Source organism: Larus michahellis, chromosome 5 (assembly GCF_964199755.1).
Source record: "Larus michahellis chromosome 5, bLarMic1.1, whole genome shotgun sequence".
Taxonomy (NCBI): domain Eukaryota; kingdom Metazoa; phylum Chordata; class Aves; order Charadriiformes; family Laridae; genus Larus; species Larus michahellis.
In genome coordinates, this window is record NC_133900.1 from 85,379,299 (window position 1) to 85,399,399 (window position 20,101).

Here is a 20,101-nt window from a genome sequence, read left to right on the forward strand (position 1 = left end):
AAGAGTCTTGGATGTCTTATCCCACCTTTCTCTGGAGAAAAAAACAACATACAGGCAATAGCCAATGTTTATCAACACTCCTATTACACATATATTACCCATTTTGGTACTCCTTAGTTCTTCCTAATTTGTTTTGAAAGAAGAATATAGGACCCTGTAAGAAGAAAATGTTGCATGTTGAGCTGTAATTCTGGCTGATGTGATGCCAAATAAAATGGCTTTGCAAGAGACCTGGGTTTGGTTGATGCATTTCTGTCGCTCCCTACCATCGTGATTTACTGCGATGTGTGAGAGAAAGAGGCCGCTGCTGCCCACGGCTGCTGAATTAACACAACAAATGTCACAAAAAAAGCAATTTTCAGGGTAATGACCAGCTTGAAGTAAGAATATGATTCTGACAAAGGCCAATCAGACCAGAACTCCTAGTTACGTGGGGTGCACTGAACTACTAACAAAAAGAATGTAGATATCCTCTTGAAGACCCTGGAAGAGAAATGTAGGAGAAAATTCTGGCCTTTTCTGAAGGAAACACCAAAATTCCCATTCACTTTTGTTAAACCCGGACTTAATTCCTTGATTGAAGCAGAAATGAGTTTTGAAGCTGGGGCAGCAGATGGTTGAGCCAGGATTTGGGACACAGATTTCAGGAGTGGAGACAGGATTCAGGAAACACTGGCAATTAGGAATGGAACTAATAACTGAGCCAGCAGACATAAAACTCCTGAGATATATCATGTCATTTTAAAATTGAACATCATAACTACCATCTTCCTAAATATGCTTTTTTTAGTCCTCAACAGAATAAAAATTTTATGCAATCGCATTTACTATGTCATCATAGAAAGAACTAACGGACTGCTAAGAGAACTATTATGAAAATAATGAATTTCAGAAGATATTTCCAAACACTGAAAATGCCTAGAATAAAAACATTACTGTTTGACTTTATCTGAAACTCATTTTTGTATGCCTAGCTCTATTGTCACAGCATAACACACAATATATTAAATTAGTATATGATAATCTCATAAATAAATCCATCATATAAATTTTGTTAATATGATAAATATTAAAGCACTATTAATGTGGAACAATTTGCTATAAAATGGCATTTTAGCAAATAAAAATGGATTAGCAAAATATCTATCAAAACCTACTGGAAAATATAACCAAAAAATTTCATACCACTTAAGAAATAAATAACTACGTAACTTTCCATGTTAAATTTAGAATTAGGAATGCTTTAATTCAAATAAGGAAGAAATCTGTACATTTCTTGCTGTGAGAAACTGTTTCACGTAGCCACTATTTATAGTAAGAGCATTGCCTTCAGCACCATTCATATGTGACTAACGTGAGCATTGAGCAGAATTAGAAAATCTAATGAGACCAGGGCAAGATCTGTGAAATAATCTACAGTTTACAGGGTGAAAAAAAAAAAAAACAACAATCAGGATAAGAGAAAAAAAAAGGTTTTATGGCATTTCTATGAGCAAACAATAGATTTTTTTGCTGATTTGGTTAAATTAGTGGAAGTTGCTTGATCAGTATCTGGAAAAATTAGGCCAGTTAATCAGCTTCCTGAAGTTGACTAATTTCAAGTCCTCAATTTCTGTTTGAATGTTGGTCATTGCACTTCTGAGTTGGAACAGTTTGAATGGGGGTAAAGGGAGAAATTTAGCAGAATCTCCTCTTGATAACCCACACTGATATTACTATATTTTTCCCTAATTCGTTGGATTAAAAAAAATAAATTTAAGCTTAAAATTGAACCAAAAGATAAAGGAGATTTTACACAGTGGGAGAGCAAGCCTTTTCTTTGCATACTGCAGTATTTCCAAGCAATAAGTAGGATAACAAGTGCGATTGCACAGAGGAACTTTGCTATGTCATAACGATTTGTGTTTTGGTCATCTCTTTGTTTTTAGAAGGAAAGAAGCGGTCCAGAGTTTATCGAATTCTTAAATTTTCAGTTTTTCTATCCACTTTCTTTCCAGTAGATATTCCTGTTATAACGGGGACTGTACATATTAAAAATCATTAAAGAGAAATCAAAACTCTCATTTTTCATTAGATAACAAATACATTTGGTAGAGTGTAAATTCTTTAGAGGGTGCACTAGACGTTGACAGTAAAGAACATTCTATTTCTATCAAATATTTCTTCTTTGTTATCAAAAGGAAAATTCACATGTATTGAAGTCCGATTTCACCTTGAGAGGCAGATGGGTTACTATCTCATCCAGATGTACATACCGAGTCTCTTGATCGTCATTCTCTCCTGGGTGTCGTTTTGGATCAATATGGATGCAGCTCCAGCCAGAGTGGCTTTAGGCATAACGACGGTACTGACGATGACAACCCAGAGCTCAGGTTCACGAGCGTCTCTTCCAAAGGTAGGCAGGATTTCCTTTGTTTGTGCTGCGTTAGTACACAGTCATAATGCTATGTGACAGAAAACACCTTCAGTCAACCTTATACTATGTGCTTTAATTATGAGAATTTAAGCATCTTCTAAAGGAGACGAATAACTTTGAAATATTTGGGGCTTTTTTAAGTTACCAATCAAATATATTCTATTTCTCTCCCATCTCAACTATTTAGCCAACCACATATCTACTAATTTCCATAATGCTCAGCTAGTGATGAAAACAATGTTATTCAGTACTACATAAATGCTGCTTAGTAATCAACTAGCTCATTCTCTTCTAGATCCCGGTATCTGATGACACTCTAGCAGACATAGCTGAGTTTCTAAAGGTCATCAAATCCAACCTGTTTTCAGTGATGCTCCTTTCCCAAAACCTGCCTACATGAGGAATTAACTCACTAGTTACAAACACGTTTACATTAAAATGAAAAAAAAGTGAAGCTAAATAGCTACAAACAATTGTATAAATAATGCTTCACTACACAATGTAAATAGCTTAAAGCATATGAAGCGTATTTCTAGGATTAATTATTTAAGTTTTCTGACTTTTCATTGCTTTAAAGATTTTCTTTCCATTTTAAGGGTTATTCCTTGACTATCTTCATGTGCCATTGCAGTTAAAAGAAATTAAATATATACAATAAAAATACACAAAGTCCACTTCTGTATTAGTTTTACATGGTATTTTTAAGTTGGCTAATTATTTTTTTCCTGAGTAAAACAGACAGCCGTAACAGAGGTGAGTGCGCTTTGCGCCTCAAATATATGGATCTGAATGCATCCAAATGTAACATCAGCAGACGAGAAAATGGAATGCTATAGAGACTCAGAAAAGCGAGAATGTACGAGGTTACCAAGGAGAGCTACAGATGGGGTGTGCCACATTTTTGAGGCCTGAAGCGAGCTGTGCTGGCTTGTATGACAAAGCCCAGAGCAGGAACAGGCACTGCTTCCCTAGTTCAGGTTATGTCCCGCAGCTGAGCTGGGCAATAAAGGATCGCGGGGAGCTCATCTGCTCTGTGGTTGATTTTCAGTACTTCCATGGTGTCAAAATTGCAGGACTAATCTGAACCTATATCCTTGACTTCCCATGCCTATATTAGCAGAGAATGAACATACCAGAGTTCTCCATCTATCTCCCTTCCTCTACCTGATTTCTATTCCAGGAACTTTAAATCAGATCCATTATAACACAGGAAATCCCACTGGTCCCAGTATAACCTCTCCGCTGATTCCTTAGTACCACTCACAGATCCCAGTGGGAAAAGTGGAGGAAGAGCATGTGCTTCTCAAGGATTATTTGTTTTGAGATAAAATACACAGTATACCATGAGGAAATGTTCATGACGTAAAGAGTAAACACATTTTCTGAAAGACTACATTTTTAAAAATAATATTTAACGTTTATAGATTGAATTGTTTTCCCTTTTATTATCTAGCCTTCATGATAAGTTTTGTTTGATAAAAGTGGCGTTGGGATGTGGAGACATCAATGAACTTCCTCCTGACGTGAAATACTAAAGTTCACATCTGTGGTTTAAAAGTATTCAGTCTTTTGTTCTGTTCGCTCCATAGGTGTCGTATGTCAAAGCGATTGACATCTGGATGGCTGTGTGTCTGCTCTTTGTATTTTCTGCGCTCTTGGAGTACGCAGCTGTAAACTTTGTGTCAAGGCAGCATAAAGAACTGCTGCGATTCCGCCGCAAGAGGAAGAAGAGCAAGGTAAAAGTAATAGTATTCACAACTTTGAAAGAGCCTGAGGTTGATTTATGCCGGGATGTAGGGTTAATTTGGTAAACATACCGCAACTTAAATAGAAATAAAATGGCAGCACAGAATGAAATTCACTACAGGCAGAGGGTCACTACAAGGACTATGCGCTGCATAAATCCAACTTGAATTCTCGAAAGAGGGATTAAGAGGGATTTAAATGAGGCATGGGCCATGTGGGAGCCATCTGCACACGCACGAATTTCACTCTGTTAGGAGAGTCAGATTATACTTCAGTGGATGGATGTTGCTGGTACTCGCAGCAGTTTGTGCTGCATTGAGACTCAACAAATAATATTTCTTAATTTCATTCCAGTATTCAGTTCAAAGCCTTTAACAGCTGTGTTTAATGTAAATATTTTTAATACAAAAAATACTTTTCCAATTAAGATTATTGGTGGAAGAACAAACATTTAGTTTTAAAAGGCTGTGAAGTGGTTTGTTTTTTTTCCTTCTGTCATTAATTTAGTGTAAATTGTTCATACAATTAGTAAGAAACTTTAATACAGCAATGGTTATTAATATTTATTTTATAGCTGAAGTTATCTAGGCTACAGAAAAACAAGTCCCTACCAATATGCATAGTCAAACAGCTGAGGCTACAGCTTTCAATTCGGAAGTCCGCAGTTAAATCAAGAGATAAGCAAAATTTCTTACAACAATATGTAACTCTTACTTTTGATTTTTCAAAGAGTAAATATTTCTCCAACCTGCTCATTAAACAAATGCCCACCACTGATGCCAGGCAGAGCCTTTCCACTGGCTTTCAGTCACTCTCTAGAATATTACTGGGGATGAAAGTCTGAACATAGCTACAAGACTCAGTTCAGCCATCCTTCGTTTCTGAAGACTGACCCCAATTTGCTGCTTACATCATGAGGAGAAGACCTTTTACAGGTTGTTTCCCTTTTACTTAGAAGATACTGAAAATCTGTAGTGCTGCAAAGCCTACCTGAGCAATCTCTGCCAGCAAGACTCCATGGCAAAAGGCAGGCTGGATACTCAACCGAAAATGACGTTTTCGTACATTTGGTGTTCCTCTGTGTCGAGTCTGAGGCTTCTTTTGGTGCAGAGAGAAACCCGTGCACTGTAGACTGGAGGATCACAGAATCCTAGAATTGCCCAGGTTGGAAGGGACGCTTCAGATCATCCAGTCCAACCATCAACCCAACCCTGCCCAAACCCCCACTACCCCGTGTCCCTCAGCACCACGTCTGCCCGGCTTTGAAATCCCTCCAGGGACGGCGACTCCACCACTGCCCTGGGCAGCCTCTTCCAATGCTTGGCAGCCCTTTCTGTGTAAACATTTTTCCTAATATCTAATCTAAACCTCCCCTGGTGTAACTTGATAGTTCAGGATAGGTCAGTCTGTGTGCACCTGATTTCAACTTTCCTCCCTGTGAAAAACATGCTTTTTTCTTTTCGCTGACAGTAGCAGAAAGAATGCTTTCTGAGACACATGGGAGGAAAGCAGCATTTTTGTGTCAGGGGATTGGTTTTGAAATACGGCAGCTCTCTGAAAGCTGCTTAAAGGTTTGGAATGGGGGGAATGGGCCAGGATGGATTGCCACATAGGGGGCAGGTGAAACACAACAAATGTGTCATGTATCAAATACAAACAGCTGTGCTGAGTGATGAATTATATGACTATCCTTTCAGTGCATTCCTTTTTTCACCGAGTATTATGGTGTCTTCTGGATCTCAGGCAAATTTACCATATTCAACTTTAGTGATGTCTTTTCACATCCTTAAATCCACGTCAATTATTATAATCATAGGTTAGAAACTGGCAGGTAATATCACCTTCCCTCCAAAGAGTCAAACCAAATCTCTTTCCAGCCCCCTCTTAGCAGAACTTCAAGCTCACCAAAGACACTTCTTCAGCAATCACAACCAATAAAATTTCAGCTTAGAGGTACGTGAGGAAGGATCCACAATATACGAAGCACTTCTAAAAGAATCATACAGTCATAGAATGGTTTGGGTTGAAAGGGACCTTTAAAGGGCACCACGTCCAACCCCCTGCCATGAGCAGGGACCACTTACAGAGAAGACCACTTCACAATGAACAGTCTCATTGACTTAACTGTTTTGCTGGGCCAGTGTTTGACATTGATATTTTTGAATTCACCTTAAAAGTCCTTATTCTAATTTTACACTTCTAAATTTGCGCTTCATTAGACAGTCTTCTAGCTTCAGGTAGGTTTTCTGCTGGGTTTTCATAAAATCAGAGGATTCAAGGCTGCTGGGTCTATAGTAAAGCATCAAGTACTCCTTAGATTCTGAAGGATGAAGACATGCATTTTAAAGCTTTTCTTCATAACATACCCGGGGAGGGTGTTAACTGTATTCATGGGTATATGGCCTTTCCCTCCTGCCTGTGTCTGCGTGTTTCACCATGAGACAGGTTTCTCAGCCTAAATTTACCAAAAACTGCTTTGTTCCCATACAAGTTTATGTTTTTGACAAATAGAAATTTGGCTGAAAATATTAATTTCACTGAACAGTTCTTGACTGACTCCAATTCTAAGTAGAGCTAGAGCTCCTACCCAGAGTTAACCTTGAAGAATCCACCTTCTCAAGCCCTAGAGACAGCTCAGCTAATTGCTTCTCTTTTTCTCAGTGTTTTATTAAATTATTCCTTGCCCAACAAGCATACTAGAACTTGAAATGTTACAACTTGGAGATTTTATCTCTTCAAAAAATTTGGATCACTTTCTAAACCCTCCGGTATACTAACAATAAATGATGTCTTATGGAGCAAAGAAAGCAGCTAATAACTAGCCTTCCTTACCACAAATGTTATTATTTATTCACCACAATTTCCAACATGAAATGCAGGCCCTGGGGTCATAAGTCAAATTAACTTGTGTTTCCTTCCTCTTTTTTTCCCTTTCAAAGTCAGTTACAATAGCCCATGATTATAAAGTTCTGTATCTCTTTTTTATCCCTTTGGACTGGGTCAAAGAGCCACTGGCTCTCAGGAATTAGATTGTATTAGCGTTTAAATCTACCACATATAAAGAAATGTTAATTTGATCACAATGTCAAAAGACGTGAAAAGAAGTTAGGTTAAAAGGCTGCATTTAAAATAAACTTCAGGGCCTTCCTTGAACTTTAAATCCTCTTTCTTTTCAAAGTGAAAACTGCTATTCTATTCAGTATTTACTTCCAAATGGATTAGAGAGACAGAGCGTTTAGGAGAACTTATTAGACTTTTTTACCCTGTATGCTTACCATCTTACGATGTTTTACTAGGATTAGGTTTTTCTACCAGGTGAATTCCAACTAATGAATACAGAATTTTGTGGCACCGGCATTTTATCTGTAACGGTAAAATTCCTAGTAATTTGACTGTGTTGCATAAGTCCAAAAATAGATGGTTTTCGAAAAGTTTCATTTCAGGTATATGTAGACAGAAGAGAACATGTATGAATAATATCTAATTGCAATCAGGAAGCTGAAGAATTTCCAAAGTCTGTTTTCCTTGTAATTAAAAATACATGCTTGTTGCAAGAAATATTTACTTTTACCAAGTAACCTTAGCAACAGTCATACAATTGAATTTCAGTGCTGGAATACCCTTGGGAGGTCAGAAAATCCATTTTCCTGACCTAAGTCACGATCACAAAAAATCTACAAGCTCCCCTGCGATCTAGTCCAATGGTTTAGATAGTCATGCCTTTGTTGGCCTCTCATGGCTTGTCTAGAAAGGCCAAAGAGAACAGACTGCTTCATTCCTTTATGTAGCCATTTGCACATTTCCATTCAGTCATCTTCTCTTTAAATATTCACAGTTGGTACAGTCTTTTTTTTTTTTTTGCTTATTCTCATTTTCCTTCCCTGGAAATTCTCCTCATAAGTCCACCTAATTCCTCAAAACTCTGTTTGCAACATGAAGCCTAGCCAGTAACAGCTGAGAGCAGCCGAAGGATCATATCATGCAAGTTATACACCTGTTTATCATAGAATCACAGAATGGTTTGGGTGGGAAGGGACCTTAAAGTCCACCCAGTGCCACCCCTGCCCTGGGCAGGGACACCTCCCACCAGACCAGGTTGCTCCAAGCCCCGTCCAACCTGGCCTTGAACCCCTCCAGGGATGGGGCAGCCACAGCTTCTCTGGGTTTATCCAAACCCGTTTGCCATTTGCCTTTTTAACAACAGCATGGGATTGACCCATATCAAGATTGGGACCTTCCATAACTCCCAAGTCTTTTTCCAGAGGTGCCACAGAGCCATTCCCTTTTCACCTTCTGTTTGTGAAGTTGATCATTCCTGTCTAAATGTAGTACCTTGTATTCGTGCCTACCAACTCTCCTACTGTATTTTTCAGACTCTTTGCCCAAATCATAGAATTCAATTTTAAATCTAAACATATCCTCAAAGAAATTTGCAGGTTTTTTCAGGTTGGAGTCTTTTGTAAATTTAATCAAAACTGTGGGTTACTCCTTCTCAGTGCTGATTAAAAGCATAGGAGAACTGAAATCTCTCTCTTAAAAAGCATATGACTGAACTCAGATAAAGCCCCTCCAGTAAACAAGTGTAGCAAATAAAGAGCTGCTGAGATTTATGGAAAATTATACGGTTATACAAAAGGTAACTAGGTACAGATCTCTATTAAGACATTTTGGCATCCAAAATTTATCTATCCTTGCCATTTTCCTTATGCTTTTTCCACCTACAGTCACTGCCTCTTTCTTACACCATCTAGTCCACTCACAGCCTCCCTTCCCAGACAACAGCACCAGCAGCATCAAAGGTGATTCTTAGGTATAACTGCACCCTCTGGCTACCGTTTTTATGGTTGTAACTATGGGCCTCACTCAGTGATTCCAAATAACCAAAAAACAAATTTCTTTTCAGAGGCTCAATCCAATCTGCACAGAATTAACAACAATTTTAAAGTGTCTGGGATTGTGTTAGAAATACGTTTATAAATATAAAACCTGTTATTGCAACACAACATGCAACCTACTCATGCTGTTTCCCAATAGGCATCACAGTAGGTATAGGATATTTTTGAAAAAGGGTCTCATTTGTTTATGATTACACAATTGGCATAATGAATCCTAAGAACAGAGAACAGAGGAATTTTGGTTCCCAATTTGAGACTTCAATTGGTGGTCAGTATATGATCCACGGTGCTTTGTCTCTGTCAGAGAAAGAAATCTGACCAATGAACACAACTATTTCACAAATATTACTTTATGTACATGAAGGAGATGTTCCTTCAGAATGAATGGATACTAATTATTCACTTGTAGTTACTCTCTTTTCTGTCTTGAAAGACCAAAGGACAAACCCAGCAGAATTAGAAGTCCTAGGGGAGTACTGAAACATACCTGTGATCAGTGCTTTTTCTTAGTTACATTTACACCGTGCTGGGAAAAACATCAACTGTGTGCATATACTGAATAACTTCGATTTTAGGTTAGCTTTTAATATATTAGGTTTTTAGGAACAGTCAATCTTTTAATTCTATTTTCAAAAATCTAAAGATCACCGTATCTTTAGTGAGGAAAATAGACATGCAAACTAGACTGTCTTTAATGGTAATCACACCTCTTTTCTTTTGTTTTCTTTTTGGTCAACCCATCCGTTTTGATGAAAGTATTTTGAGGGAGTTCTTGATGGAAATGAAATCAGTGAATCATTGCAGCATAGCAATGGCTTGAGATGTACAGGACCTATAGACGGGACTTTGCCTCAAATCTACAGTACAAATTTAAGGGTAAACTATGAAGAAGATGTCCCATTTGTCATAATGTGATACCCAACCATTAACGGAGGCCCTGTCCTTTTGTCTGAAATAATGTCTTCCCATGTGAACTCCATATACCTCCATTGCTACCCGTATGTGATGACGTGAAATGTTGATAAAGGTACCTGTCTTGTTAATTTCGTAATCCGTTTTGATTGGTTTAAATCTGGATTAAAACATAGCATTAAAATTTTACCTGCTGCAGCTTCAAAGGAATACTGTCATCAGTTCAAGGAGCAAGCAGTTCTTACCAGACCAGCTTTTAAAATCAAACTGTTTGTAGTGCAAAAAAATTCAATAACACTTTTCTTCTGAAAAATGAACAGTAAAAAAATACAGTGATCAAATAACCAAAGCCACGGCTTCAAATACGTCTTGAAGTACCACAATCTACAGGCAAAAAGCTACGGAGATATTTTCAGCCCTTGTGCACATGACTCCTCAAGAGAAATATATTATTAAATATACAGACAGAAAAAAGGGTAGTCATGGGGCCACAGGAACTGACAGCTTTCTAACACTTTATAGCTAAGTGTTTTGTAGAACAACACTGATACAAAAATAAACTAATTGAAATTATCTCCTTTAGGCATCCAAAGAATTCTAACTATCTAAATATAATTTATTGTCTAAATTTATCTCCGTTCTTTAATTACAGTAATTTTAATATAGATGATAAAGTATTTCTATGTAGCTGTATGCAGAATAATTTTCAAATTTATCAATAAGAAATTGTTCATTTTCTTTTCTTTAGTGATGATGCACTAAAGAAATACACAAAAGACCCAAAAAAATCTTTATTACTTCATTTTAAAAAACAAATTCAACCAAAATGCAGGACTTTTTCAGGAAGATTCACTGGGCACTTCCATTAGATGATTTCAACAGCTGTGAATTCAGACATGTGCATTATGAGAAATATTTCCAGTCAAGAAGAGGGACTGTGGCCAAGTCAGTCCATAAAAACAAATGGGGTGTCACTGACATTTTATAAAAACGCCTTCGAAAAAGCACTCAAAAGTTACTATCAATAATCAGAGTTCCTGCATATTTCGTGCTGTGCACAAGCACCTTCAGGTATGAACCCGAGGCCAAATTAATGGTTTTTCTGCACTATGAACTTGCTGGAAAACTTGCAGAGCCACATTTTGGATATTCCAGCTGGTATCCCTGAAAAAGCCCTGTGGTGGTACCTGGCATGTTACAGTGCTCCGGATGGTGCTCTTTCCCGCACGTCCATATCCCGGCATGGTGGTTGGACTTGGAAGGCTCCAACCATCCCACCTGCCCCCAAGGAGACACCATCCACCAGAGTCTGGGCAGAACTGCTAGACTCCTAGAAGGACCTTCAAACGACTTTCCAAGCAAAGAAATAAGTACTCAGAGACCTGTCCCTTAAACCCATTCTCGGGGATCGTTCAGTTCGGGTAAGCATAGAACAGGGACAGTGAAGTCTTAGTCTATAGTGCCTCATCCTGAAAACATTCCCAGCTGAAAGCTGCTACTCAGAGGAATTATTTTATTATCTTTTTAACCTATACAATCATAAGCATTAATTTCTGGAGAAGCATGAAAAGATTTAAACCCTGAATTGTACGTATGAAGGTGCTGAAATGGCAAGTTTAGTGTAAATTCTCACAGTCCGTGTATTTGTAACTTCCGCTAATGGGAATACAGCACTACAACTCCCTGGAATACAACTACTATGAAGATGCTATTTCCCAGTCTTTTCTGACAGGAGAGGAGGACAATTGTAGTAATCAGATCTTTGTTTTATCACGTCATCAAATATTGATCCTATCATTCTGTATTTCTGTTGTTCATTTCCATATTGCAGTCAGTGATTTTTTCCTCCTTTTCTTTCATGTTAATTTTTCTTTTTTTTTTTTTTTTTGTTTTTATAGGGGAATTCTTATACAGATTTGAAGCACGGTAGTTTCAGTGAACTCTATTGTCTATAAGTTTAATCAATTTACATAATTGCAAAAGTATTGCGGTTGGGTGGTAACTGCAGCTCTGCTGCCTGCTCATGCTGGTTGCCAACCAGCTCACTTCAAACTTAGTAGTTGATCTGCTTTCTTTAGTAGATAACTTCTTTAGTAGGTAACTGATATTGATAATAAAAATCATTGGAATTTTTGTAAACAAAGTAAGTAACAACAGCTCTTCTAGCAAGTACTATTTAATCAAAACTTTAAATATGTTTAGAATTAATTCTCCATTCCAAAACATTTTTCAGATTTTCGGAACACCACAGTCATTTTCAAAATTTGGAAATTTGGGTTTAAACTGTGTTCATTGAGAAATTACATTTGTACAAAGTAAGAGGCTTATATAAAACAAAAAGCTTCAGAATTACTGAAGTGAAACACTTATTATTTGATTTGATTTGGTAAATGAATGTTTTTACCTTTTTAATTTAAGCTAGGAAGAACTTCAAAATATCAAAAATTCTCTTACAAAAAGGAAATGGACTGCTGCACAATTCTTTTTTAATACTTATGGAAATTATTTCCAAAATACTTATTTAAGAAATAACATATGTGTAATACCTTGTCATAATACTTTGTTATATATATACATAATACTTTTGTCATAAAAGTCTAGAATCCTAAAGCAACTAGGCTAAATTAGACATGAAAAACAGGAAATCCTGAATATAAAATCAGTAATTAAAAAAATGTGAATGCCATCAAAATCACATGACTATCCTTGAGTAGCCAACGTAGTGAAGGAATATGCTGGAATACATTTCAGAATGAAATTTGGCCCTGGCTTCACAGTCTAGGTCTCATTTATTTGCCTGCATTTGCACCTCCTTTATGACTTGAGAATACCTATAACCAGGCAAAAAGAAGTACAAAATGTGTCTCTGGACAGAAGCCACATTCTTGAAATGCACGTTATAAAAACATATATATCTTCAGACCACCTACTTTCGTTTCTGTGCCATGTGATTAAAAACCACTTTCCCTCATGGCTCCCTGAATTCAGAACGTCTTTGCCAGTTTTCCCCTGAAATGAGAGAAGAATGGGTCAGAAGAAAAACCTGGTCTTTAGCTTTCATTCACTGTATTTTAAACTATGCTCGTCTCTTTATCCGATGCATTCACAGTGAACAGAAGAAATAAGGCATACAGATAAGATGAAATAAATATATAATGACAAAATAGGCAGAATTGTCACTAGTATAATTAACATGAAGATCATTAGTGCTTGGATGATGAGTACCTCTCCAGGCCAGGATCCCATTTTCTTAAGCGACGTACAGAGTTAACGGCTGTTATCTAAAAGAGCAGGGGCAAGTTTGCCCGGTTGAAGGCTGCAGATATTTACTGTAAATGGGGAAAACCAAACCAAATCAGAAGTTGTGTGCCTGACTACCACTAGTTTAACAAGCTTTCTCGTCTCTCTAAATAAATCACAGGGCCTATAAACAAATAGGAAAATTCTGTGCTTGTTAAAGCTGCTGCAATATTTTTGACAGATGCTGATAGGGTTGAAATTTCAACCAGTTCAGATAAACTGTGGATTCAAGAAGTCGCTGAGGTAACGGTGAAATACTTGCTATTTGGCAGCTGGTAACATTTCTGTAAATAAAACAAACTTCTGCTTTTTTTCTTTCCTGTTATTTTCTTTCTTTTTTTTCAACAGGACGATGACATGAGGGACAGTCAGTTTAGTTTTACAGCATACGGAGTGAGCCCGTGTCTGCAAGCAAAAGATGCAGTGACACAAAAGGGGCCAAACAATCCTGCTCAAGCTGCACCAAAAAGCCCTGAAGAGATGAGAAAGGTATTCATCGATCGGGCCAAGAAGATAGACACAATATCCAGAGCTTGTTTCCCGCTAGCCTTTCTGATCTTCAATATTTTTTATTGGGTAATTTACAAAATCATCAGGCATGAGGACATTCACCAATAAGGAGATCAAGGCGCGCGGTACACACAGTTCAACGGGAGGCTTTCTGTTAGAAACGCGCACCCGAGGAGTGACCGGGAGAGTTAAAGGCATTGAGGGGGGACAAAAACCGCAACGATCCTGCATGGCCTGCAATGCCCGGTTGCGTTGGAATGGAAGAACGACACACAGAGAAGACACATCCGCTATTGCAAACGTTCCGTGTCAAACTAAATATTAACTTTTTCATTGTAAATCACCCTCTGCTGAAGCTTTACTGCCAAGTATTTATACATACTGTTACATAGTGGTATAATTGTACAGTAATCTTTGATGTTCCTTCAATTTTTTTAATTCTGGTGTATTTTTAATTAAAAAAAAAATGGATCCAGAATACCCTACTCAAATCCTGCAGTATAACAGAATAGATTAGTATTTGTAACCTTTATTTCAATTTTACAAGATAATGACAATTTACTGATTTGAGATTACAGTTTTATGGACTTTTTCTTGTCTTAGGGACAGTACCTGTGGCTTTGCAATGAGCACATTTGACACGTTTAAGTTATATGATTTATTCAGTGTACTTCACATTACCACTCCCCTGGAAGGTGTGTGTTGAAATAATCCCAGACAGCACAAGGTATCTACAGCCTAATAGTCTCCGTATCACATGGGAAATATATTCAAATTTGCAAAGTATTTATTCTTGCAAAGGATTTTTTTTCTTTTAATTACCTACACTTTGATAATCGAAACTTACAGTATTTTTTAATCCTTTTTCTATTTTTGAAGGGGTTTTTTTTTCCTCAATTGATAAAACGCATACAGCTTTTGAGATAGATAAATTACATCAAAATTTTGCAATGCTTCATTTTGATTCAATGCAAAGAGATCTTGGACCAAAATTAAAAGCAAATAGTCAGCTGCTTCCCTGAAACATTTGGAGGACAAGTAGAGCTGTGTTTATGCACACTTATCTCCGACAAGTTACATAAATACAGGAAGTTTAATTTGTGAATATGTCAAGTTTTCTGTCTCATTCTTTGAAGTATATTGATATGACTTAGATACTGGTAAAGAAGCACTTCACAACTTTGGAAAAAACATGGAACTCTTGTAAAACATGAAAAAGGATCTGGATGGTCTTTTACATTTATTATACTTCACATTAATTAATTGGAGAACAATTATCAAAACTCTTAGAGATTTTCCCTCTTTAGGATTAAATAGCTCATATTAGTTTCTTCTTTGAATTATAACAGAATAGATCATATTTAAGGCAGGTCCTGTAGGCAAGAGTGTTTACTTTAGCCAATCTTGTCTACTGAAAACCAAAAACATGCTAAGATATGGAAATCTGACATTTAGAATTACTGGGTACTTTGAGTCCAGTAGCTGAGGCTGTTTCTCATTGCAAAATATTTTTATTTTGAACACGTTTTAAATTTTTTGGTTTGTTGTTGCTCAGAATGTGTATACAAAAGCAAAATACAGCTGGAGGCAAACAGCTGGTGCCCTGCCAAAGGCATGGTGCATAAGAAGTAACCGAAGCGATGTAACTCTGCTCCGAGGATTATAACATAGCAACCTTGGCCTTGGTTGGGTTTGTTGTTGTTTTCCTTCAAGGATTCGTTAGACAGATTCTAAAATAGTAGTGCTCATATTTTGGTCAGCTGTGTCAGAAAGAAGTGGTATGGTCCTCCTTTATTTTAAAACAGTAGTATTTTTTTCTATTTTTTCCTTCATTTATGAACGGAAATTAATTCAATTCACTTTAAACAATTATTGTTTGCTGAGGTTGTGTCTTGTTTGTTGTTGATTTCTTTATGTGCAGGTTCCAAAAAAATCCTGTTCACTTAGGAAAGTGCTCATCTGTGTGAGGGGGTACCAAGAACTAATGGCTGATGTTTCAGCTGGGTTATAGTCATCTCTCCCAAAGTTAGAATTAGCTGTGTCGTATGAAGAGGGATATAAACTTGCTTCTGCTATCAGTCAAGACAACAGCATTTTATTTAAGAGGGATATAAACTTGCTTCTGCTATCAGTCAGCATTTTATTTAAGGACATATTCAAGATCCATTATCTTTCAGGCTCACCCCTCTTCTTTCCTTCTGAAATAGCTGACTCACATTCAGTAAAGCATTCCTCATTGTCAGGGTAAGTGCATTAAAAAATGCTGGCCAGATCAGAGTAACTCCTAGTTATTCTAGTTTATGAGACTTGAGCACTTGGTTCTCATTGTGTCTTCCACGGTCATTCAATAGTCTGTTGCTCTCGCACATGAAGTGCTACTTTGCTTTGAAAACATTAACAAATTTGAGTAAAGCAGAGCTAAACAAACTTAGTCCTAATTTCTTTCTTCGCTCTTTAGGGCAGAAAAGGTCTATGCTCTCAAATAGAGAAATCAGACAGGAAACCTTGGAGGTGATAAAAGAGAGATCAGATTACAGCACTGGCAAAGGCAGCAGGGAGTCAGACGGAGTGTAAATTGCTAAGCAAGAAGGACACGATCCTTCGTTCATATATGAACCTGTTACCTCAGTCAGGGGCAAGAACCCTTGTGCCGTATTTCTCTTTGACTAGAGTATGCTAATCTAAGGAATAATTACAGCATCTATAAAATAAAAAGCATAAATCTACATTATAATTCTTTTGTGACCTCCCTAATGGATTGTTACCTACGTGTTCTATTTAAAATAAATAAGATCTGTAGTTTTAATGACTGGACCTAATGCTGAGTGTTACCTCTCAGGATGCGTCCCTTCAGCCATGCGCTATGGTGCGAGAGAAGAAGAGGGTCTCAGACCTGGCCAGTGGCAAGTAGATCCCCTCCTCTGTGTAGTTCTGTTTCTCTTTCAGAGGCCATTAGCCTACCTCTATACTGGAAAATTACGTATAAGGCTCAGTCTTGTAACAGGGCGCATTGAAAATAAAAAGAATTAAATACGTTTAAAGCATCATTATGAAAACTCTACAGTGTTGCCAGAACACTTTTTTGATTTAGCAATCCATTAATACCAAAAGTATTTCAAACAGAGAGGAAAAGCAAAAAATGGTTCCATGAGGATATTTTCAAATGCACATAACGTTTGGCATGTCTTTCTGCTGCCCTCAGGCAAGAGCTTCTATTTGATATAATGCAACAAAGGTCTCTCCGGAAATGATCGTTTTGGGGTTTTTTTACCAGAACCATAACATTTGCCCAGGTGACAGAAGCCTCTGCAGTCGGCTAAATAGTGTGTTTTTCAAGAAAGAAAGCAGAACTTAAAATTTAAATTTCATTTTGGTTATTTCTAAACGGCTTAGCGTAAAGTCCCGTGGTAAAGAAAGAGAGAAATGTCAGTTGAGATGATAAGAAACTTCAAGGCACAAATGCCTGCTCTCGCCACTGAGCAGGGGAAAAGCCCAGCAATGCCAGCTGGCACGCCAGCCCTCTCGGCAAAGCTGGAACCAACAGCTACTGGCGTCAGCTGAGGTTAGCATGGGAGACGGTCCTTTTGTCATTGTATAACGAAGTGGCAGGGAGTAACATTAAGAAGATGTAAGACTCGAAAGGTACTCTGCAGTATTTATCAGACTGCAGTGTTTATGCTACAGTCCTGGGAAAGAGGCAGTGGAGGGGGAGAAAAATAATCATCAAGGAAATAATGGTTGAGGCACGTGATACCTAGCGGGGCTTCTCCTACATCTAGAAAAGAGCCCATTCATTAGGCTGAGTAGATAGCTACCTCACCTTGCTATCACTGGACCTGGGCTCTGCAGGGTACAGGTCATAGAATCATAGAATAGTTTGGGTGGGAAGGGACTTTTAAAGTCCATCTAATCCAACCCCCATGCCATAAGCAGGGACATGTCCAACTAGACCAGGTTGCTCAGAGCTCTGTCCAACCTGACCTGGAATGTTCCCAGGGATGGGGCATCGACCACTTCTCTGGGCAACCTGGACCAGTGTCTCACCATAATCATTGAAAAAAATTTCTTCCTTATATCTAGTCTGAATCCTTCTCTTTCAGTATAAGGCCATTACTCCCACACAAGAAGGCTTCTTGTGAGCACAGCCCCTACGTGACAGGCTAACGCAGCTTTGCCCCAAGTCGTTATTCACTGTAGGTGCAGACTCAGTGCTGCTCAGGTCATGGTTTGGTGGTCTCTGGCACTAGAAGACCATTGCAACACAATGAAAACTGAGAGAGAAACTGTAGGGTCTGGAGGAATACTCCCTTCAAAACGTCACCCCTCGACAGGCTTCAGGACCACGAGAGAGAATAAGAACGGTCCCTTAGAGACGCAGCAGAGATACTCTCCTACCACGGTACCAAATTCTGCTTAACTTCTGAATAGCAAAGCACATTTAATTTTTAAAACCATATTCAAATATCAACAATATAGGCTTGCACGGCTAGAGGGCTGTATTTTTTCTGTATAATGCTGATAAACTAGAGGAGGCTTGAAGGAGAAAGGGAAAGAAGGGATACTGGTGTTTGACTATTTAGAATTTAGCTATTTTAATGCCAAAATAAAGCACTTTCAAGAAGTTTTGACAGCAAACACTATAATTTAAGCAGGTTAGTGGAATTCAGGGAGGACATGGGATTTTACTTTTTCAGCTCAATCATATATTGGTTTTCTTTGGATTCTCCTTATTAGAGTTTGTTCCAAAACCTTTTTATAGGCTGCTCTATAAAGAATCCTTTGTGAAGTGTGAGAGATGATTCTGTTTCCCCACTAGAAAGACTTATATTTAGGTGACTTAGATGTGCACTTTACATTTAAGGAGTAAAGTATTGCTCCCACATTGTATTATAACCCCTTACAGAACTGTAGGTTGATAATGTAGATAAAATTAGAATATATTAAACTGTAAAAAACCTTATATTTTTATCAGTAGGGAAAGATAAAAAGTCTTCCTTAACCTTAGGAAAGAAGTATTATTTTTAGCAATAATTTTATATTAGATGGAAACGAATTTCTTTGTACAGTTCCTAGCCCAAGTTGAGATGGTTGGTTGCAATAGATAGATAGACTTTCTGCTCTCATTTGAGCTATCATGGGAATTAATCTAATCCAACAGAGCAGAATTTGGCCTTAAACTGTGAAACTGCCGAATGAATATTAATTCTTACAGTATCCCTGTGAGGTAGTAAAATAACTTTATCCACATCTTACTGTACAATCATATGGTTATTTAGATGAGAACAATATCAGATCATCGGAGCTTTTTTTTCCTTTTTTGAGACAACTAAGAAGAAAAAAATAAATCACAAACTAAGCTACTTGTTAATAATAAAATGGGTATTCGCTTTTGGAGTGGTTGTGGAAAAGGTGCCTTCAGGCAACACACAACACCTACAGTAGTTACTGCAGCGCTCTCGGTTGGGAAGGCGTGTGGAAGCAGGTTGGATTGCTAGCAGCAGTGGGTCAAATGCCAGAAAAAAGTTGGCTCGTCCTGTATTCTTGACGTTCTTGGATATTACTGCACTTCTTCACTTTCATCTCTGTGAAATATGCAAGAAACATTTCTTATGTTTGTACTTTAATGTACGACAGAGTGCTGTTACCAGACGAAACGGACTCCGGTAGCTACTGATGTTCCATGAATGTGTAATTGTGAGCTGTATAAAAAGAAATTGTGCCATAAGCTTTTGACCTAAAGGTTTAACATAATATACAGTACTTTGTGTGTTAGTGATCCCAGCTTTTTAAAGGCTACAACAAGAAAAAAGAAAAACATATGATAGTGTATTAATAAATTGTCTGTGAGTTTTCAAAATATTCTCCCGTGAATTCTGTCTGATGGCAATTTCATCTCAAGGTACTTCCTTTTTTTGGTAAAACTCTATAAATGTGTTGTGCATGGATTTGATTAAATTCCTTTTTATTGTATTACAGTATCATATCGCACATAAACTGACATTCTCTGCAGACAGAAGTGTTAAAATATGTGAAATTTATGGTGTCAGCCATGTCATTGTAGATAGTTTGTTCAAAAATAATAAACTTAATTTTTTTCAGAAACCATGCAGTTATTTTTATGATATTTTTGGCAATGGTTTAGGCAATGGGTTTAAAGTCACAGGGGGGACTAAAGCCACCGGAAAAAGGAGGAAACCCTCAACAGTAGTTAAGGTGCATTACCATTAAATATTTCAGGGGTGAAAACTTGAGGGAAAAGGAATAGAGCGCCTTCAATTGTTATATTATTCAGATTAAGCTTCAACATACAAAGAGGTGTTTT

The 20,101-nt window shown here is 37.6% G+C and overlaps 1 protein-coding gene across 1 annotated transcript in view; it reads left to right on the forward strand.

Moving 5' to 3' along the window:
- The window catches only part of GLRA3 (glycine receptor alpha 3), a 90,711-nt gene extending 70,839 nt beyond the window's left edge, over positions 1-19,872 (forward strand). The window contains exons 7-9 of the mRNA XM_074588430.1: positions 2,181-2,395; positions 4,006-4,152; positions 13,618-19,872. Of these exons, the coding sequence (XP_074444531.1) occupies positions 2,181-2,395; positions 4,006-4,152; positions 13,618-13,887 (632 nt within the window). The 3' untranslated portion in view covers positions 13,888-19,872. The remainder of the gene's footprint in view (positions 1-2,180; positions 2,396-4,005; positions 4,153-13,617) is intronic.
- The last annotated feature ends 229 nt before the right edge of the window (positions 19,873-20,101 follow it).